Source organism: Hevea brasiliensis, chromosome 5 (genome assembly GCF_030052815.1).
Source record: "Hevea brasiliensis isolate MT/VB/25A 57/8 chromosome 5, ASM3005281v1, whole genome shotgun sequence".
In the NCBI taxonomy this organism is placed as follows: domain Eukaryota; kingdom Viridiplantae; phylum Streptophyta; class Magnoliopsida; order Malpighiales; family Euphorbiaceae; genus Hevea; species Hevea brasiliensis.
Genome location: NC_079497.1, coordinates 14,659,228 through 14,679,086, shown reverse-complemented (window position 1 = coordinate 14,679,086; position 19,859 = coordinate 14,659,228). Strand labels below are relative to the sequence as shown.

The 19,859-nt window shown below is 35.7% G+C and overlaps 1 protein-coding gene and 1 non-coding gene across 2 annotated transcripts; one reads left to right on the top strand and one right to left on the bottom strand.

The window, feature by feature from the left end:
• Nucleotides 1–5,497: 5,497 nt before the first annotated feature.
• LOC110640394 (uncharacterized) lies at nucleotides 5,498–6,981 on the bottom strand. Its single transcript, XM_021791689.2, has one exon. It carries the CDS (start codon nucleotides 6,917–6,919, stop codon nucleotides 5,810–5,812), a length of 1,110 nt encoding a protein of 369 aa, XP_021647381.2. The 5' UTR covers nucleotides 6,920–6,981; the 3' UTR covers nucleotides 5,498–5,809.
• A 91-nt stretch (nucleotides 6,982–7,072) lies between these two features.
• On the top strand, nucleotides 7,073–7,143 carry TRNAG-GCC (transfer RNA glycine (anticodon GCC)). Its single transcript has one exon. It is a non-coding gene; the product is annotated as a tRNA-Gly (tRNA).
• The last annotated feature ends 12,716 nt before the right edge of the window (nucleotides 7,144–19,859 follow it).

The following is a 19,859-nucleotide window of genomic DNA, read 5'->3' as shown; positions in this document are numbered from 1 at the left end:
TTTTCTAGATTGGTACTGCTACATCATTTTCCAATGTGGCATCTCAATGGGAACACAGCAAAAATGTGCATGCCTGCGCAGTGTGCGTCCATACGTGCATGCTGAGAAAGCCACCACATAATTCTTGCTGCACAACAGAGTACAGTTATATGTCAATTTCTCAATTATGAGAGTCTTATGCCGACATGTTGATGTTACACTATCCACTGTTTTACAAAAGATAAACTTTAGGATTCACAAATCCTGTTGGCAGCAGAGACCTAAGATTGGACAATAAAAGGTAGACAAAAAGCGGCAGAGTCCTAAGATTGGAAAATAGAAGGTAAAACTGGTCTTTGGACTATAACAGCGTGCCTTCATCCAACAAGAAGGCATGGCAGTATTCCTCCCCGCAGCTTAATGCAGATAATTGAGAGTTTTTCTTTAGTTAATGCATTTTGGGAGGCAACACTTCAATACAGGGCAATTGGCAGTTCATACAACTCAACTCAACTCAACTCAACTAAGCCTTTATCCTAAAAATTTGGGGTCGGCTATATGGATTCGCTTTTTCCACTCTGAACGATTTTGGGTTAAATCCTCAGAAATGTGTAATGCTTCTAAGTCATGTTGTACTACTCTCCTCCAAGTCAATTTAGGTCTACCCCTTTTTTTCTTTCTATCCTCTAGCCTAATGTGCTCTACTTGTCTAACTGGAGCCTCCGTATATCTACGCTTCACATGACCAAACCACCTCAATCTCCCTTCTCTCAACTTATCTTCAATTGGCACCACTCCTACCTTTTCTCTAATACTTTCATTACGGACTTTATCTAGTCTAGTATGGCCACTCATCCACCTTAACATTCTCATCTCTGCAACTCTTATCTTAGATGCATACGACTCTTTCAGTGCCCAACACTCACTACCATATAGCATAGCCGGTCGTATGGCTGTACAGTAAAATTTTCCTTTTAATTTATTGGGAATCTTACGATCACATAAAACTCCGTGCACGTCTCCACTTCAACCATCCGGCTTTAATCCTATGACTAACATCCTCCTCACATCCCCATCTACTTGAAGGTGAGCCTAGATATTTAAAGTGATTACTTTGAGACAGTGCCACTCCATTCAAACTAACTCCTTCCCTATCACCGGTTTGGCCTTCACCGAACTTGCAATGCATGTATTCATCTTCGTTCTACTTAACTTAAAACCCTTTGACTCTAGAGTACTTCTCCAAAGTTCTAGCTTCCTATTGACTCCTTCTCGTGTCTCATCTATCGAACAATATCATCCGCAAATATCATGCACCAAGGAATACTCTCTTGTATATGTTTAGTCAGTTCATCTAAAACTAATGTAAAAAGGTAAGGGCTTATGGTGATCCTTGGTGTAATCCAATTGAGATCGGAAAATCTCTTGTGTCCCCTCCCACTTTGTGCGCACAATAGTAGTTGCTCCTTCATACATATCTTTCAATACTTGTATGTACCTAATAGATACCCTCTTTTGTTCTAACGCATTCCATAAGACCTCTCTTGGAACACTATCATAAGCCTTCTCCAAATCAATAAAAACCATGTGTAGATCTTTCTTCCCATCTCTATATTTCTCCATCAAGCTTCTAATGAGAAAGATCGCTACCATAGTTGAGCGACCGGGCATGAAACCAAATGGATTGAGAGAGATAGAAGTATCATGGCGTAGTCGATGCTCCAACTCTCTCCCACAACTTCATAGTATGGCTCATGAGTTTAATTCCCCTATAGTTTGAGCAACTCTGTATGTCTCCCTTATTTTTAAAAATAGGTACTAAAATACTCTTCCTCCATTCATCGCATTTTCTTTGAGTTTAGAATCTTATTAAATAATTTAGTTAACCATGCCACTCCCATATCTCCCAAATACTTCCACACTTCAATTGGTATTTCATCGGGTCCACAGGCTTTACCTACTTTCATTCTCTTAAGTGCTTCCTTTACTTCTAAAGATCTAATCCTTCTAGTATAATTTACATTCTTTTCTATTGTTCTATAATCTATATTCACACTATTTCCATTTTGACTATTATTAAAGAGATCATTAAAATAATTTCTCCATCTTTCTTTAATGTCCTCATCTTTCACCAACACTTTTCCTTCTTTATCCTTAATGCACCTAACTTGATTGAGATCTTGACATTTCCTTTCTCTACTCCTTGCTAATCTATAAATATCTTTCTCCCCTTCTTTAGTTCCAAGTTTCTCATATAACTTTTCAAAGGCACATGCTCTTGCTTGGCTAAGCTGCCTTTTGCCTCTTTCTTTGCTATCTTGTACTGTTCATATGCCTCATTATTATCACATTTAGGTAATTTCTTATACCATTCCCTTTTTCTCTTCACTGCCTTTTGTACTTCCTCATTCCACCACCATCTCTCTTTTGAGGGTGGTCCATGTCCTTTAGACTCCCCAAGTACTTTTCTAGCTACTTCTCTAATCTTTGATGCCATTTGTATCCACATATCATTGGCCTCCATATCTAGCTTCCATACTTCGGACTCAAGAAGCTCATTTTTGAACTTCACTTGCTTTACTCCTTTGAACTCCCACCACTTTGTTCGAGCTACACTATTTCTTGACCTTACTTGAATTGTTCCTAAACTTGACATCCAAGACCACCAACCTATGTTGACTTGTTAAAGCCTCTCCTGGAATGACCTTGCAATCCTTGCATAGAGCTCTATTTGTCTTCCTGGTTAAGAGGAAGTCGATTTGGCTTCTATGTTGCCCACTTTTGAAAGTCACTAAATGTGACTCTCTTTTTATAAAGTAGGTATTTGCTAGTATTAAGTCGTATGCCATAGCAAAATCAGAATGCTTTTTCCCTCCTCATTTATTTGCCAAAACCAAAACCTCCATGAACATTCTCATACCCTTGCCTATCACTTCCTACATGTCCATTCAAATCTCCACCAATGAAAATATTCTCTTCATTCGGTATGCTTTGCATTAAATCATCCATATCTTCCCAAAACCTTTGTTTACTCTCACTGTCTAGTCCTATTTGTGGGGCATAAGCACTAACTATATTTATTGTTTCTCCGTCTAGTACTAGCTTTACTAGTATAATTCTATCTCCTACTCTTTTCACACTACTCTGCGTCTTTCAATGTCGTGTCTATAATTATACCCACTCAGTTCTTGTTTCTCTCCTTTCCAGGTAAACCACAATTTGTACTGAATTACCCACTTCCTTACTTTTCTCTCCTACCCATTTAGTCTCCTGAATGCAAGCAATATTCACCCTTCTCCTTTCCAAGGTATCCACAAGCTCCATTAATTTTCCTGTAAGTGATCCAACATTCCAAGTACTAACCCTGATCCTCCTCCTATCCTGCTCTTTCCTAATTGGCCTCCTTCTATGATATCTTCTATTATTTTCTATGTCTATCTTGTGTTCTGTTCCACTATTTGTTCTATTATCTGTCCTATGGACTAGCTTCTTTACCCACACCCGTCCATGATGTGGGAACCCTTGCTCACTTAACACCACACCCGGGCGCCAGCATGGCGCGTCGCTTTCGGTGAACGCCCTACATCCTTGCATATTTATCACTACACCCGGGCTCCGATGTAGCGCGTCGTTAGTAGAGGACGCCCCAACGTTTATATCATTTGAATCCATATCATAGGGTGTGACGAAATTTTTACGCTGGTTGTCACCTACCGCAACCCTCCTCCTTTATCCGGGCTTGGGACCGGCTAAGCGCAAACTACTTAGGCGGAGTTTGGCAGTTCATACATAGATTGGAAAAAAAAAAAGGAAAAAAAAAAAAAGAGCTCTTGGGGATCTTCAGTTGAAGATTATGTTAAATGCAAAATGATTAGATTAGAAAGAAAATTTCAATATGATTTTGACAGCTTGAACTCTTCTCTAATCTTCTTTTTCTCTTCTATTTCATCTACATAAGCAAGTTAACCCCTTTAATAATGAAGACTCCTTATTGAGCTATTGGCAATGAAAATGGGGCATTATATGAAACATCACCCATCAGGGGGTGAAGAAAATAGGTTTCTTTTTTTATAAATGATAATGCTAAGCAGACCCAATCACGTGCACCTAGCTGGATTTTAGCCAACAGAATTCGAGATCCCATTTATACAGTATTCAGAGCCTTTCATAATACATCTTAATTAATTTCCAGGCAACCCGCTTGTTAAATTTAAACCTAATTTAAGCAACACAATATAATAGTGCATCTAGTTAACCAAGCCTTCAAAGTTCAAACTTCAATGTCCTTAAACAAATTTTAGCATTCAGGTTCCTCCCGGGTGACATCTCTCAATCATTTACAAGACTAGCTTACCAAACAATATGTACTAGTACTCAAAATTTCTAAAAGCCCTGCCACTTCAAAACGTTGCTTTATAGCCTCGACCAAATGCATCAATAATCCGAGGGGCTAAGGCTATGAGTCACTGTTCTGTAATGCCTCAATGATTTCTATAGCATCAGGTGCAAACCCCAAAGACATACATGATGCTATCATATGACCATTTCTTTCAAATAGAAGATGTCTGAAATCTAAAAATAGTCTCAGGCTATCTATGCTAGATGATTGTTGTGTGTCATTCAAAAGATTTCCTATGAAAAACGCAAGAAATTCAGTTCAACAGCACATTTAATCAATCTGCTTATAGTTATAACTCTGCAGTCAGCACTTGAAAAATAAAACCTAAAAATATTGCACCTCATTGCACTTCAACTTTCACTATTTTAATTTCTATTTGAATACAGTATATAGGCTATCCACTATAGGCCAATCGAAAGTAGCCCCATACATGTACCCTTACTTATCAAGTACATGCAACAATGGCAACTTGCCCAAACAGAGGATATTATCTTGACTCAGTTTTCAACATTGCAGTGTTAGCTCAAACTTTTTCATTCCCCTTTTACAATATTCAATGTCAATTTGTGAACATTAGGCCAGGCTTAGACAGTTAGACACTTAGACACATTTACTTGTCCTCTCAACCATAAATCATTTATTGGGTTGCTCATGATGCTAGAGTTGGATCTTTACCTTTGGGCTGGGTTTCCAACCCTCGCCCTCTTCTAGCATCTCCAATTGTCAAGGATAGCCATATTTCCTCGTTTTCTTGAATGAAAGATCTTCCTTTCTGATTAAAAATAAACAAATAAATAAACAAATCTTCTTTCAAAGATCTAATCTAATCCAACTGGTACCTATCAGTTGTTTTCAGTTCACGCCAAATTCAAGCGGCACCCATTTTTGGCATAAAAATGCAATGCAAAGCTTTTTTTAATTAATTAATTTATTTATTATTATTTTTTTGGGATAGATTAGTTTTGATAATAGTTAATACAGCATACCTCATGAACTTTGATGAAGCAACTAACCATATGTATGTTTCAAGTATATATTACTCTCACATTTATCTATTTTGAGGGGAAAAAATATACAAAATCCTAAACACTATAATCAGGCTAAATCTCCATTGAATCATTTATGCAGCTCAATATACAGTTTTATTAAATTGAACACAACACATAATACATACACATATACATCAGTTTATAGTTTATACATGGGGAAATGACAACTATTACCTAATCATCTTCCATTTGTTGGCACCTCATTTATATCAATTGCCAAATATGATATCCTCACTAGTCATCACAACTTGCACTTACATGAAATGCTAAGCACAGAACTAATGAAACGCAGTTCTTTCTCATCTCACAATTTGATAGCATCAATAGCTAGCCTCAAATGTTATTCATTCGATTAGTCCCATTTTTCTGACAGCACTTAAAGCTAGAACGACTCAAATACCTCTGGAGCCTGAAAATTAGAATCGATCTGCCTGCTTTTGGCTTGGAACCCATAACTCCCATCCTGTTGTAAACTCATATCACAAACTTCAGACTTAGAATATCTAGGATTTCGCAAACTATTACTCCCATTACTTCTATTCCTACCATCAATCTTACTCCTATTAGTCTTAGTATCACCACTTCCTCTTTGCTTTCTACCTAAACCAACTTGCCCTGAATCTAATGAACCTAAACCACTCCTAAATCTACTTCTGTTGCCCTGCTTCCTAAATTCACCACCATTTCTACTTTTAGTATTCTTATCCATGCCCCATTTTCCAGTAGAATTCTTGTTATATCCACTCTCTAAATCTGAATTATCTTCCCTTGCCAACGAATCCACACAGTCCTTCTTCCTTCCAGTGTGCAGACCACCCCTCCTAAATTTCTCATTGACTGACAAAGCATTACTTTTGTACCCATTCCTTGCCATAGCCATACCATATCTATCTTTATTTCCATTTTCATTTTCCCTTTCGCTTTCACTTTCCATAGCAGAATCCTCTTCTCCACTATCAAAATCACCATTCCCAGCAATCTTACCATAAGGCCTGACACTATGAACAACACCTTTAGGAAAAAACCTTGCGGAGGGGATCCCATCGGGGGTCTCAAACAACTGAGGCCCATCCCTCTCCGACCACATATCAAATCCGCCGGGTTTCTGAAACCGGTCAGCCAAGACCTTCACTTGCTCATCCGCATTAACCGAGAACAACGTCGGTGCTCTCTCAACCACCTCCCAGGGGCGCTCGAGCTCCGAAACCGCCGCCTTGAGCTCAGCTCTCTTTCGCATTTCGTAAATTTGTCTCTCGCGGCAGAGCCGAGCTTTTAGAAGCTGTTTAGCTTTCTTCGCTTGCATTCGCTTCCATTGCCACTTGGATACTCCGCCTGGGTACGTTCTGGGCCCGCCGCCCATGCGGATTATAGTAGTTTTGAGGGGAACGGGTGAGGTGTGTAGGGTGAGTTGGGAGAACCTAGAGCAGAAGAATGGGTTATCGGACGATAAAGTTTTAGAGAAGGAAAGCAGCATCGGAATTGAGAGAGACATTGATGATGGAAATCAAAGTCGAGTTAGGTCAAGAACTTCGGGTCACGGTTAATCAACGAGCGGAGGAGCGTTGGGTGGATGATAGGGATCAGATGTCGAGACGGTTCGGTTTTTGTATTTTCTATATAAAAGTTAGCGACACGGTTCATATCAGCACCAGTGGTCTAGTGGTAGAATAGTACCCTGCCACGGTACAGACCCGGGTTCGATTCCCGGCTGGTGCATTTATTTATTTATTTTTTTGTTTTTTCAATTTATCGTTTTTTGAAATTTGGGATATCTGATCATAAAAGTTTTAAAATGTTTAAATTGAAGTTGAAAAGTTTTTATAATACAAGTAAATGTGGAATAGTATTAAAATAATTTCATAAATTGAGGGACTATGGATAATTTTGTATGTTAATAAAATTTTTAATGTATATTATTATTAATAATTTATGTGAATTAATAATTTTGTATGGTAAAATAATAAATATTAAGAATTTTTTTGGTCAAATAATGAGCTATAACACATATAAAGTCTATTTGGTATTACTATTTAAATTACGGTTAAAAAAAATTATTTTTTAATATATTAATTAAAGAGTATTAAAAAATAATTTAAAATTAAATTTAATATATTTTAGTTTTAGGCACGTTAAAATAATAAAATTATTTTTTTTAAATTGCTTTTCTAACGGAGTATAAAATGATATTTTTATTTAAAAAAATAGTTTTAACTTTACAAACGCAATGCTAATGAAAATATAAATTATGATAATTTAGCTAAGTTTCACTTTTTTTTAAATTATTATTTTATTTTTCACTAAGTTTAGAGCACAAGGAAGCCTATTTAAAAATAATATTATCATAAGCCCAAAATAAAATGTTTAGAATCAGATGGACTAGAAAATCTTTGCAAACCATTGATCCATATCATGATTGTGTAACACCCCTATATGCATAACCTGGTATATTGCACTATTCCAGTTATCGGTGTCGGTCGGACAATTAAGAGGATTAGAACCATGTTTAAGACACCTAGAAAAACTCTGAATGAAAATTAATAGAGATTACCAGATAGTTAAGTATATAAATGAGAAAAACAAAGCATAAAAAGTTAAATGAGCCGATAGTTACAGTAATGGGTAACCTTCTCGAGAAGTGACTGCGAGATCAGTCCTAACCCTAATTTTGAACGGAAAATTGTGACGCTGCAGTCCTAAGGACTATTGTGAACCTAGTGGAAAAGAGAAAACAACAGAAAAGAACTGATAAGTAGGTCAAATAATTAGGTTAGGACTCCGGAAGAAATATCGAATTACTTGCCAACCGGATCAATCCAGCGATGGGCAATTTGGTCAATTCACCCCTAGAGGTGACTCCTGACCTAACTGTCCAATAAAATCAGAGAAATAAAAATTTCAGAATATAGAATTGAATTGAAGAAGTTATGGAAAAACAAAAGGAAAAAAAAACAGAATAAAGAAATTATGGCATCACTAAGATGAGGTAAGCATGACTTAATAAATAAAAATCAATTTAATTAGATTTTTGACCAAGTCAAATTTAAGAGATAAATACATAAAATAACAAATAAAAGAAATTAATTTTGGTATTCTCTTTGCTCAAGTTGCCGCCCCATCTCATCCCTCTCATCTATCTCATCTTTTTCCACCATTAACACCTATCTCAAGCTTTTAAAAGCTTGATTTTATTCTCTAAATTCTCTAAAATTAATGATTAAACCTTGCTCTTACAACTTGAGAAGGAGAATTGAGGAAGAAATTTTGAAGAAAAGAGAAAGGATTTGAAGATTTTAAAAAGTGTCAAGTGAGGTTAGTATTTATTCTTCAATTTCTCTTTATCTTATGATTTAAATACTTGAGTGAAGTTGGAATTTGATGAAAAATTGAAATTAAATGACAAGAAAATGGACCATATGGAATTCGGCTAGCCTTGTGAACTTGAAGAAATGGTGTGTTTCATGTTAATTAATCATGCAATTAAGTTCAATTGAGTATATATGTGTAAATACCACACTTTGATTGCATGAATTGAGTAATTTAAATAATTAGGGTTCTTGGCACTCAAGGTTTAGGAGAAAAATTATAGAAAATAGTCAATTGATGCAAATGACCTTAATTAAGGTTAGAAATGGTCAATTAGGACCATTTGTGATGTGTTTGATTTGGTAGAAACTAAATGCAATTCGGATTTGTGAAGGGTCCAAATCTGACGGTTTGACCTAGGTCTAAAATTTTACCAACTCAATTGGTGTAAGGCCAATTGGGAATGAAATTAGACACATAAAGACAAAATTTTCATTTAAAGACCATGCCCAGAAAATGACATTTAGATAGTAAACAATTAGGTCAAATCCGGATAATGTGCACTGTCACTATATAAAAGTGGCCAAATGAACAATGCAAGTTATGATTAGTCATAACTTGGTCTAAACAGTCCAAATGACTTGATTTTTGTGGCATTGTAAAGGTATGACATAGCACTACAACTTTGATGAAGAATGTCAACCCAAATTCTGCCCATAACCAAGTGAAATTGTCACCCAAAATTAGTTTGATTTATGACCTAAACTTTGATTAAAGGTTTTATATAATTAATCAGCATTACCCACACTTTAAAATGATTGAAAATTGATTTAAAATCCCTAGTAGTATATTTAATGGGTTATCAGTAGGCGAAGTTTAATAATTCATTAGGTATACTACGAAATCATGTTATGCCTTACGGAGGGGTAAGGTGTGACAGAGGCAAGGCGAGCCCTTAGTGTTTCACCTGCCTGAGGCAAGTCAGCTTACAAAAGGTGAGAGTCCGAGACCCAATGGTGAGAGGCGTGAGGCAAGGAAGGCATCACCTTTGTAAAATAACATTAAACTTCAAAATTTTTAAATTTTTTTAAATTTTTGTTTTAAAATAATAAAAAGATTAAAAAAAAACTCTAACCTGTTGTGTTCATTTCATGCCATTTGGAGAAGATCCAATGCCTAAAAGGTGTTTCTTCCTCTCTTTCTCTCATTTTCTTCCTCTTTCCTCTCTGTCCTATCCCTTACTTCTATTCTTCTCTTCCCTCCTTCTCTATTATTCTCTTATTCTCTCATCTCAATCACGCTGTAATGCCCTCACTTTAGGTAGTCTGTACATTCTACTGTTTCGGTAATTAATGTCTGTTCAGACAGCCAGAATGTGTGGAACTATATATAAAATAGAGTGAGGAGTCATAAATCACCTAAATAATGACAAGAAAAATTAAGGAAAAATTTTAGAAAATAGAATACAAGAAGTTAAATGAGCCGGAGCTATGGCGATGGGTAACCCTAACGGGAACCGACTGTGAAGATAATTAGCAACCCTAGACCCGTGGAGAATCCTGTGAAATAATTATTAATACTTAAGAGAGGGATTTCTAAGGTTTAGATGACAATAGAATGTGAAGAAAATATAAGAAAAATTATGTAAATAGGTACAGACAATTTTAGCTTAGTAAGCACAACGAAGGGCATTTTGGTCATTTCATATTTAGAGATGATTTTTTACGAACTTGTCCATTTAAGTAAGTGAGATTTAAGTCATAAAATATGAATAAATATTATTGAAAATTTAATTAAAAATGAGTAAAAGAAAGAATAAAGAAAAATAAAACAAAAAGAAATTAAATTAGAATTATTACATAAGCATGATGAAAGATGATGCAATTAAAAATTTTCTAGCCAATCACAATTAGACAGGCTCAACTATAAAAGCCAAAAAGGGAATAATTAAATAAAAAATAATCCATCTTCTTCCTCCCTTAAACTTGGCCGAACCACTTGGAGAAGAGCCTTCCACCATTTTCTTTTCTTCAAAGCTTGATTTCCACTCATTCTTCACCATAAAACCCCTAAGTCTTAACATAAAATCTTGATTACTCACCTTGGTAAAGAATTTGAGGGCAAAAAGAAGAGGAGAAGTGAAGGTTTATCAAGTTGGGAATTTCATCTAGCAAGGTTAGTGTCAATTCTCATCTCTCTCTATATATTCCATGTCAGGACCTTTAAGTGAGTTAGAAATTATTGGAATTGAAACAAAAATATGCATATTAGACCACCCTTGAATTTTGGCAGCCATGAGTAAATTAGGGTTATGATGGTTTTCAATTAAATTAAAGTTGATTAGTGATGAGTTTATTGAGCATATATTGATTAGGGCCTCAATTTCCATGTGTGGTGTAAGATTGAAATATTGGGAATTAAGGTTTTGAGCCAAATTAGGGTTTTTCCAAATTATTGTTGAATTGGTGTTCTTAAGGTCAATTAGTGACCATTTGATATGGTTTGACCTCAAATTGGAATTTATTGTGGCATTGAATTGTGATTTGGGTGAGCTGCCCTATGTGCTAGAAATTTTGGACCTTGAGTCCAGTGAGTTTGGGCAGCCATAAGTTGAATTGTGTAGCCTCAATTTGTGTAAGGTCAATTGGAGGTGAAATTAGGGATATAATGTCACATTTCTCATGAAGAGACCCTGCTTAGAACACCAGCACAAAGTGACCTAAAATTGACTTGAAGCTAGGTAACCAAATTCTGGACCTGGAAAAATGACCATATGAACAGTGATTGTTCAAATAGCCATAACTTTGTGTAGAGAGGTCCAAATGACCTGATTCTTGAACCCATGGAAAGCTTAGACATAGTAGAACAACTTTAATGTAGAATAAAAACCCAAATTATGATTATAACCTAATCAAATTGCTAACTAAATTTAGCCTATTAAAACTATTAGAACCAAAATTGCCTAAAAATTCTGGACATAGACCAATCTGGCTAGTTATAGTAAAAATGCCATAACTTGAGCTACAAAACTCCAAATGGAGTGATTCAAAAAAGAATTAAATTAGAGATATTAAAGAACAACTTTGATGAGGAAAGTTTAGCCAAATTTCCACTGTAGATTGGTCTAATAGAACAATAAATATAGGTGATAAAAACTATAATTTTGAAATTTCTTCTAGGAAGACTTGAATTGTAATTGGCAACAAATGCCAACAAGTTTATAACCCAAAATGTGGTATTATCATGAAATTAGAATTTATATATCTATTAATTATGAAATAGTAAAAAATTTATATTAATAGTAATGTGAATAGTAACTATAATAACATCAAATACAAAGAACCAAAACCTAACTTTGCTAATATGCTCTTGTATGCCTAGTATGATTGGTTTGGATAGGTTGGCATGCCAATAGGGTTTTGACTGTAATACTGCTTATGGCTTCGTGCCATTTCATGATTTATGGCTCTTATTGCCATTTTGTGATATTATGGCCTTTGGCCATTTTGCTATTCTTTGACATATTCGGCTTTATGCCCGATTGTTATTATGGCTTGTTAGCTATTCTGTTGCACACCTGGCAGATACTATGTGACATGACGATCTAAGGTACTTAATACCCAGTGTTAGTTTACCCATTTATCCAGTCTGGTCAACTGGTATAGGTTACTTGGGCAATTAAAATAAGTCTTAAAAAAATTTATAACTAAATAATGAAAATAAAAACCGCTAAATTAAGGACATTATAAATAATTACCAAAAATTTAGTTTGTGTGAATTTATTAGCATAATTGCTTTGTATTTAATTATTTAGTTTATTTTTTATATTATATTAGCACCACTAAGCTTTATGCTTAGCGCGTCACTTTTTGCCATGCATAGGTACTGGGGATCAGGAGCGAGAGCCCAGTAGGCCGCAGACTAGGATTATTATGCAAGTCCAGATCTGCATTTGTGTCTGGTGTCACTTTCTCTGTAGTGCATTTTGGTAGGACTCACTATGCTTGTTAGTGATTTTTTATTTTGTAATTAGACATTCATTTTGTCATGTAAATTATGAACTTATGTAATCATTTGTAAATTATGTAAATTAATGAAATTTGGGTATTTCTTTTATGAATGCGAGCATTTATTTATTTATGCATGGATAAAAATTTGAGTTTGAAATATTGAGATGAAATTTTAGATTGGGAAAAATTATATATATATATATATATATTTGAAATTATTGTTAAGATTTTTAACAGGTGAAAATCGTCAAAATTATGAATAATTTAGGAAAAACTCCGTCAGTTTCTCCGGTTAATAAATTAACCCCAAATTAATAAAATAAAATATGAATACTAAGAAATGTAATAAGATAAGTTAAGGCGCTCCGACACTGAGTGTGACATACCTTGCTCGACTACACTATACATGGGTGATGGGTGTTACATTTAGTGGTATTAGAGCATGGTTTAGGCATTTTTGGACCTTGATAGAGTATATACCATGCATTGCATTTGTAAGAGTTGAGGTGACACTAATGCAAATCTATTTATTTTTGGTTATTTTTTGTTAGGATATGGATCCGATATCGCAGGGAGCAGTAGAGGAAGAGGTGAAGAGTCATGCTCTACCCAGAGCTAAAGCTGGAAGTAGGGGAGAACCTGCTCCACCAGTGCAAGAAGCACCTACACGGCCTCAATAGGCCCTATTCCAATAGATAACAGAATTCATCAGGTAAATAACATGGGCTATTCCACAACCTTAGCAACTACCACTGAAGTCCCATTTGAAGAAACTCAGAAAGTATGGGGCTGTGGATTTTCTAGGAAAGAAAGAAGATGATCCTGTAACAGCCAAACATTGGTTAAAAAGGATGAAAAGGTACTTAGACAACTCCACTGCACCCCAGAGCAGAACTTAGAGGGTGTTGTGTCCCTACTTCAGGATGATGCCTATCAATGGTGGGACACAGTACCCAGGGTGGTGCAACCAAACCAGATAACTTGGGATTTCTTCCTCACGGAGTTTAGGAAGAAATATATTAGTAATGTGTACCTGGAGGAAAGAAGAAGAGAGTTCATCAGTCTAAGGCAGAGACAGTTGTCAGTAGCAGAGTATGAAAGAGAATTTTTCAGATTGAGTAAATATGAAAGAGAAATCATCCCCACTGAAGCTGAGAGATGCAGAAGATTTGAAGAAGAGCTAAATGACAATATTAAGCTACATATCACGGCTTTGAGGATTACAGGTTTTGCCTAGTTCATTGAAGCTACACTTAAAATTGAGAGGGTTAGAATAAATGAACAGAACAGAAGGGACAGGCAGCAGAAGATGGGTCAGGGTCAAGCTAGTTCTTCCTCCACACCTAGTAAGAAATTCAAAGGCCCGCATGCTTAGGGCCAAAGTCAGACTCAGGGTCAGGGCCAGTCCCAGAGGCCCAGATCTCAGTTTACACCTAGGAGAGGCCAGTCCACACCATCAGTGAGCAGCTCTCCAGGAACGGTGTTTAGGGGACTAGCCTCAGCAGTTTCTTCAGCATGTCCACACTGTCATAAGTGGCACAGAGGTGAATATTGGCGATTGATTGGGGGATGTTTTCAGTGTGGGTCTACTGAGCACTAGATAAGAGATTGCCCACAGAGAACTATTACAGTCACTCCAGCACCAGTAGACAAACTTGCCCCTGTAGCTTAAAGGGATAGAAGGCCGAGTAAATCTGAGGTAGTTGGTATTTCACAGAGGCCAGCATCAGAGTCAGTTGAGGCCAGAGGAAAGGGCACCAGCCAGGGCGTATGCTATGAGGGTTCAAGAGGAGCAGGATGCTCTGGATGTCATCAGAGGTATGTTTTCTCTCTATGACATATCTGTACATGCATTGGTGGATCTAGGATCCACTCACTCATACATTTGCATTAAGTTACCCATGGAAAGGGGAATTCAAGTAGAGGAAAGTGACCAAGATATTCTAGTTACTAACCCACTAGGCCACAGTGTGGTGGTAAATAAAGTGTACAGAGGTTGCCCATTGAGGATTTAGGGGTATGAGTTCTCGGTAGACCTAATTGAATTGCCCTTCCACGAGTTTGATGTCATCCTTGGGATGGATTGGCTATCACATCATCAAGCAATAGTTGATTGTAAATTGAAGAGGATTACACTAAAAACTCCTGAGAATGATGAGATTACAGTTGTGGGGGAAAGGATAGATTTTCTGTCTAATGTAATCTCAGCCACTGTTGTAAGGAAATTGATGAGAAAAGGTTGTAAAGCCTATTTGGCACACGTGGTTGATACTAGGCAGGCTAAGCTTGACTTGTGTGACATACCCACTGTAAGTGACTTCCCTGATGTCTTCTCGGAGGAATTGTCTAGTTTGCCACCAGAAAGGAAAGTAGAATTCACTATTGAGATAATGCCGGGTACAACACCAATCTTGATTGCTACTTATAGGATGGCACCCACTAAGTTGAAGGAGTTGAAAATCTAGTTACGGGAGTTACTGGATAAAGGTTTTATACTCCCCAGTATGTCACCATAGGGAGCTCCGGTGCTGTTTGGTAAGAAGAAGGATGGGACATTGAGACTGTGTATAGACTATCGACAGTTAAATAAGGTGATTGTGAAAAATAAGTACCCTTTGCCCAAAATTGATGATATGTTTGATCAATTGAAAGGAGCAGACATATTTTCCAAGATTAATCTCAGATTAGGGTATCCTCAATTAAGGGTAAATGAAGCAGATGTGCCTAAGACTCTATTTAGGACCCGATATGGGCACTATGAATTTCTGGTGATGCCATTTGGGTTGACAAATGCACTAGTAGCTTTCATAGACCTTACTAACTGTATCTTCCATCCATACTTAGATCTGTTTGTAGTGGTCTTTATTGATGATATTCTGGTGTATTCCAAGAATAGAGAAGAACATGATGAACATTTAAGGATTGTTCTGTAGACCCTGAGAGAGAAGAAGCTGTATGCTAAGCTGTCCAAGTGTGACTTCTGGTTGAATGAGATTGCTTTTCTTTGACACATAGTATCAGATGATGGGATTAGAGTGGATCCCAAGAAGATAGAACCAGTGATGGAATGGAAGCCTCCTAGAAATGCAACTAAAGTCAGAAGTTTCTTGGGGCTGGCTGGATATTACAGAAGGTTTGTGAAAGGGTTTTCTCTGATAGCTACTCCACTGACCAAGTTACTGCATAAGAAAGTAAAATTTGGCTGGAATAACAAGTGTCAAGCCAGTTTTGAGAGGTTGAAGGCTATGTTGATAGAGGCACTAGTGTTAACACAGCTAGTGTCAGGAAAAGACTTCGCGGTCTACAGTGATGCTTCCCATAATGGGCTAGGGTGTGTTCTGATGCAAGAGGGGAAAGTGATTGCCTATGCTTCTAGATAGCTAAGGCCACATGAAAGAAACTACCCTACTCATGATATGGAGTTAGCGGCAATTATCTTCACATTGAAGATGTGGAGGCACTATTTGTATGGTGAAAAGTGCTATATATACACAGACCACAAAAGTCTAAAATACTTGCTAACCCAAAAGGAGCTCAACCTTAGATAGAGGCGATGGATTAAGTTTCTGAAAGACTATAATTGTGTAATTGATTATCATCTTGGGAAGGCAAATGTAATTGTTGATGCTCTGAGCAGAAAGTCTATTGCAGTATTAAGATCCTTGAATGCCCGTTTGTCCTTGGCTCAGGATGGAGCAATTTTGGCTAAGTTGCAAGTAAAGCCAAACCTGCTACAGCAGATACAGGATGGACAGAAGATAGATGAGAAGCTAATAGTTATCATGGGCAGAATCACAGAGGGGAAGGAAACTGAATATGAGGTGAAAGAGAATGGGTGTTTATACTACAAGGGAAGAATGTGTGTACCAGATGATGGGGAATTGAAGACAAGCATTCTAAAAGAGGCACACAACAATATTTATTTTATACACCCAGGAAATGCCAAAATGTACCATGACTTGAAGCCTCACTACTGGTGGCCTGGTATGAAGAAGGACATAGCTGACTATGTGACTAAATGCTTGACATGTCAGCAGGTCAAGGCAGAACATCAAGCTCCATCAGGTTTGTTACAGCCCATAAACATATTAGTAGTATGCTTTAGAGCATATCATTTAGTATGTATCTTATACATATTTTTATTAATAAAAGGCATTTTCACTTTTTCATTTACATAATATATTTATATGTAATAGAAAAGGTCCATTGATATTTTGTTAAAAATTCTATTCTTAAGTTGTTAAGAATATGAGTGAAAGTATTTCTAGCACTAAGTATCATAAATAGGTTCATAATCGAGGATACTTCACAATAAGGACATGACTTATCTAGAAAGATTGTAATCATGTTTGTTCCCAAGTTATTTATATGAGATGTAAATAAGATGGAATTGTGAGTCTCATGCCATATAACAAACATGATAGGCACTTATATATGATAAGTAGGTCAAACTAGTGACATTTATGACAAGCACATAGAGTTTACTCTTGTCAATGTATTGTCATAAATCATATCAGTGCATATAATCTTTAGACCTGAGATAGCACAGTTATCTTGTATATAGGTAGTTTGAGTTTGATACTGCTTTCATACTTGTACTGTGTATGGTTATATGGGCATGTGTTGGCTCCTACTAGTTATATATGGAGGTAGGTGTTGATCAAGATGGAATCTGTTCCTCTAAGTAAATAGGGATAAAATCCTATGTTCATTTAATTATTCTTGATGTTTTAAGTTCCTGGCCAGGACAGATAGATTTAATCAGAAAAGAGTTTCTGATGAGAAAATCTTTTTAATCAAGAACTGTAATTAAAAGAGAACATAATATTCATAGCAAATGGGGTTTGACATAAACCATGACTCCAGCTTGAATTGGGATTTTATAACAGAGAGATTCTAGTGCATGGTAACATATGATTATAGGTTCATTTAAGGTAAACCTTATTACTAATTGGGTGGCCATGGCATGCTATGCTAGGTGTTAACCATGGTCTATGAGGTGCATAAAATGATTTAGAGAAATCATTTATGGTAAGAAAGAGTTCTGATGATATTAAGAGTTGATATCATGTCTCATTACCAATTAGTGATGAGCCTAGTAAGTCACACACATACACAAGTAATCACCAAATTAAATATGATTTAATTAATTAATTAAAGAGTTTAATTGATTAATTAAATAGATTTGGTTTGCAATTAGATTGCAAAGTCCCTAGCATGGCTTGAAACAAAATCTAGGTTATTGGATGTATAGTATAAGTTAAATTTATATTTAAAGTGTTTAAATATGAATTTAATTAATGAAAATTAATTAATAGATATTAATTAATTAATTTATATTTGATATAAATTGATTAGAAGAAGAGAAATAATTATTTTGGGTTGAGAACTCAAAATTAAGATATAGGGGTATTTTGGTCATTTCATAGGGTGACATGTGGCACCATTAGATGGTGACACATGGCACTACACATAAGCTTGCCATATGTCTTTTAATCATGTAACATGATTAAAATCAAGATTAAATATAGGTTTGACACTTGGCACAATGTGATTGGGTCAATTAAACCTAGAGCCAATCAGAAGGTGACATGTGGCAAGGGTTTTAAGTGATGACCTAGCTATATAAGTGTTGTTATGAAAGAGTAAAATGTGTAGGCTGCTATTCTCTCTTTGTGCCGCCACCCTTGCCTGCCCTCTTCCCTCTTCTTCTTCATCTCTCATCAATTCAAAGAGATTAGCAAACAATCTCTTGAATTAAAAATACTAGAAATTGTTTCTAGGGTTCTATTTACATCTGTAATCTCTCAAAAGGTAAAACTTGATTTTCTAATTCAAAGAAAAAGCTTTAGAAGCTATTCAAGGGCTGCCATAGGTGATCTTGGTGTGGACAAGCTAGAAGGACAACATCTGGTGTCCTAAAGACGCATCTCAAAGGTGCCAAACACACTACAGTGCATCAAAAGGTTAGTGCACTTGTTCTTGATCTAATCTAGGGTTCTAATAAATTAATTTGATTAATTCTAAAATCTTAAATGACAAATGTAGATCCAAAACAAATTAAAAGAGTTTTAATATGCTGTTTATCATTGAAATCAAATAGATAAAAATGAATCTTGCATGATGCATGTGACCCTAGGTGAAAAATTTTTGAATTCAATGATATAAACTTGTGTTTTCATACTTCTGTTCCTTCAATTGGTATCAGAGCCACTATATTTGCTATTTAGATTGTTGATTATATGATTTAATTGTATGGTATGATCATGAGATGATAGATCCATTGTTGGTTGCAAAGAAAGGTGGCGGCTTGGTGATGAACACTATTATGTGCGCAAGGTTTGTTCATCCCTTATGGTGCGCATGATTTTGGGCAATATTTGTGCAATTGTTGTATGATCTAATGCTCATAATTATGTCCATTTTATGTCTAATTAAATTGTTTAATTAGAGTTTTAAATCACACAATTAAATTTTGATTCAAATCTAAATTTTAAAAATTGTTTGAATGTGATTCAAATATGAATTTTAAATTTGTTTGAATCATATTCAAATCTGAATTTTAAATTTATTTGAATCATATTCAAATCTAGATTTTTAAGTTGAATATGAGATATTCAATTTAATTTAAGTATGTATGTTTTATTTAGTTGTTAAATAGTGATATGCATGATGGATGATCATGGACTATAAAAGACCAATGTGATTGGATTTATTTCTTTTATATTTCTTTGGATTTATTTCTTTTATATTTCTTTGGGTTGTAATTTAAATTAATTTATTTTAATTTATTTTTAGGCATGTAGTATTAAGGTTGTAATAATTTTTGGATTGTAATTTCATTTATTTAGTTCTTGTAAATTCACCTTAGCATGCCAATGATTACTATGTAATTGGATTGCAAGAAGATCAAGGAGGTCAAGAGCATTGGTGGGACCAGTGGGAGGAATTCAAGATCAAGTGTTGATTATGTACTCCTTCAGCAACTCTTATAATATGAATGAATGAAACGCACCTAGGAATGCCCTGATTCAATTCTTTGTGGCTCAGAATTGAATCCCTTAGAAAGTCCATGATCATACCATATTTACTGTTTATCCATGAATGCATGAGATGTGT

Coding starts and splice junctions, on each gene's coding strand:
- LOC110640394 (XM_021791689.2), bottom strand. CDS start 6,919: ATGTCTCTCTCAATTCCGATGCTGCTTTCCTTCTCTAAAACTTTATCG.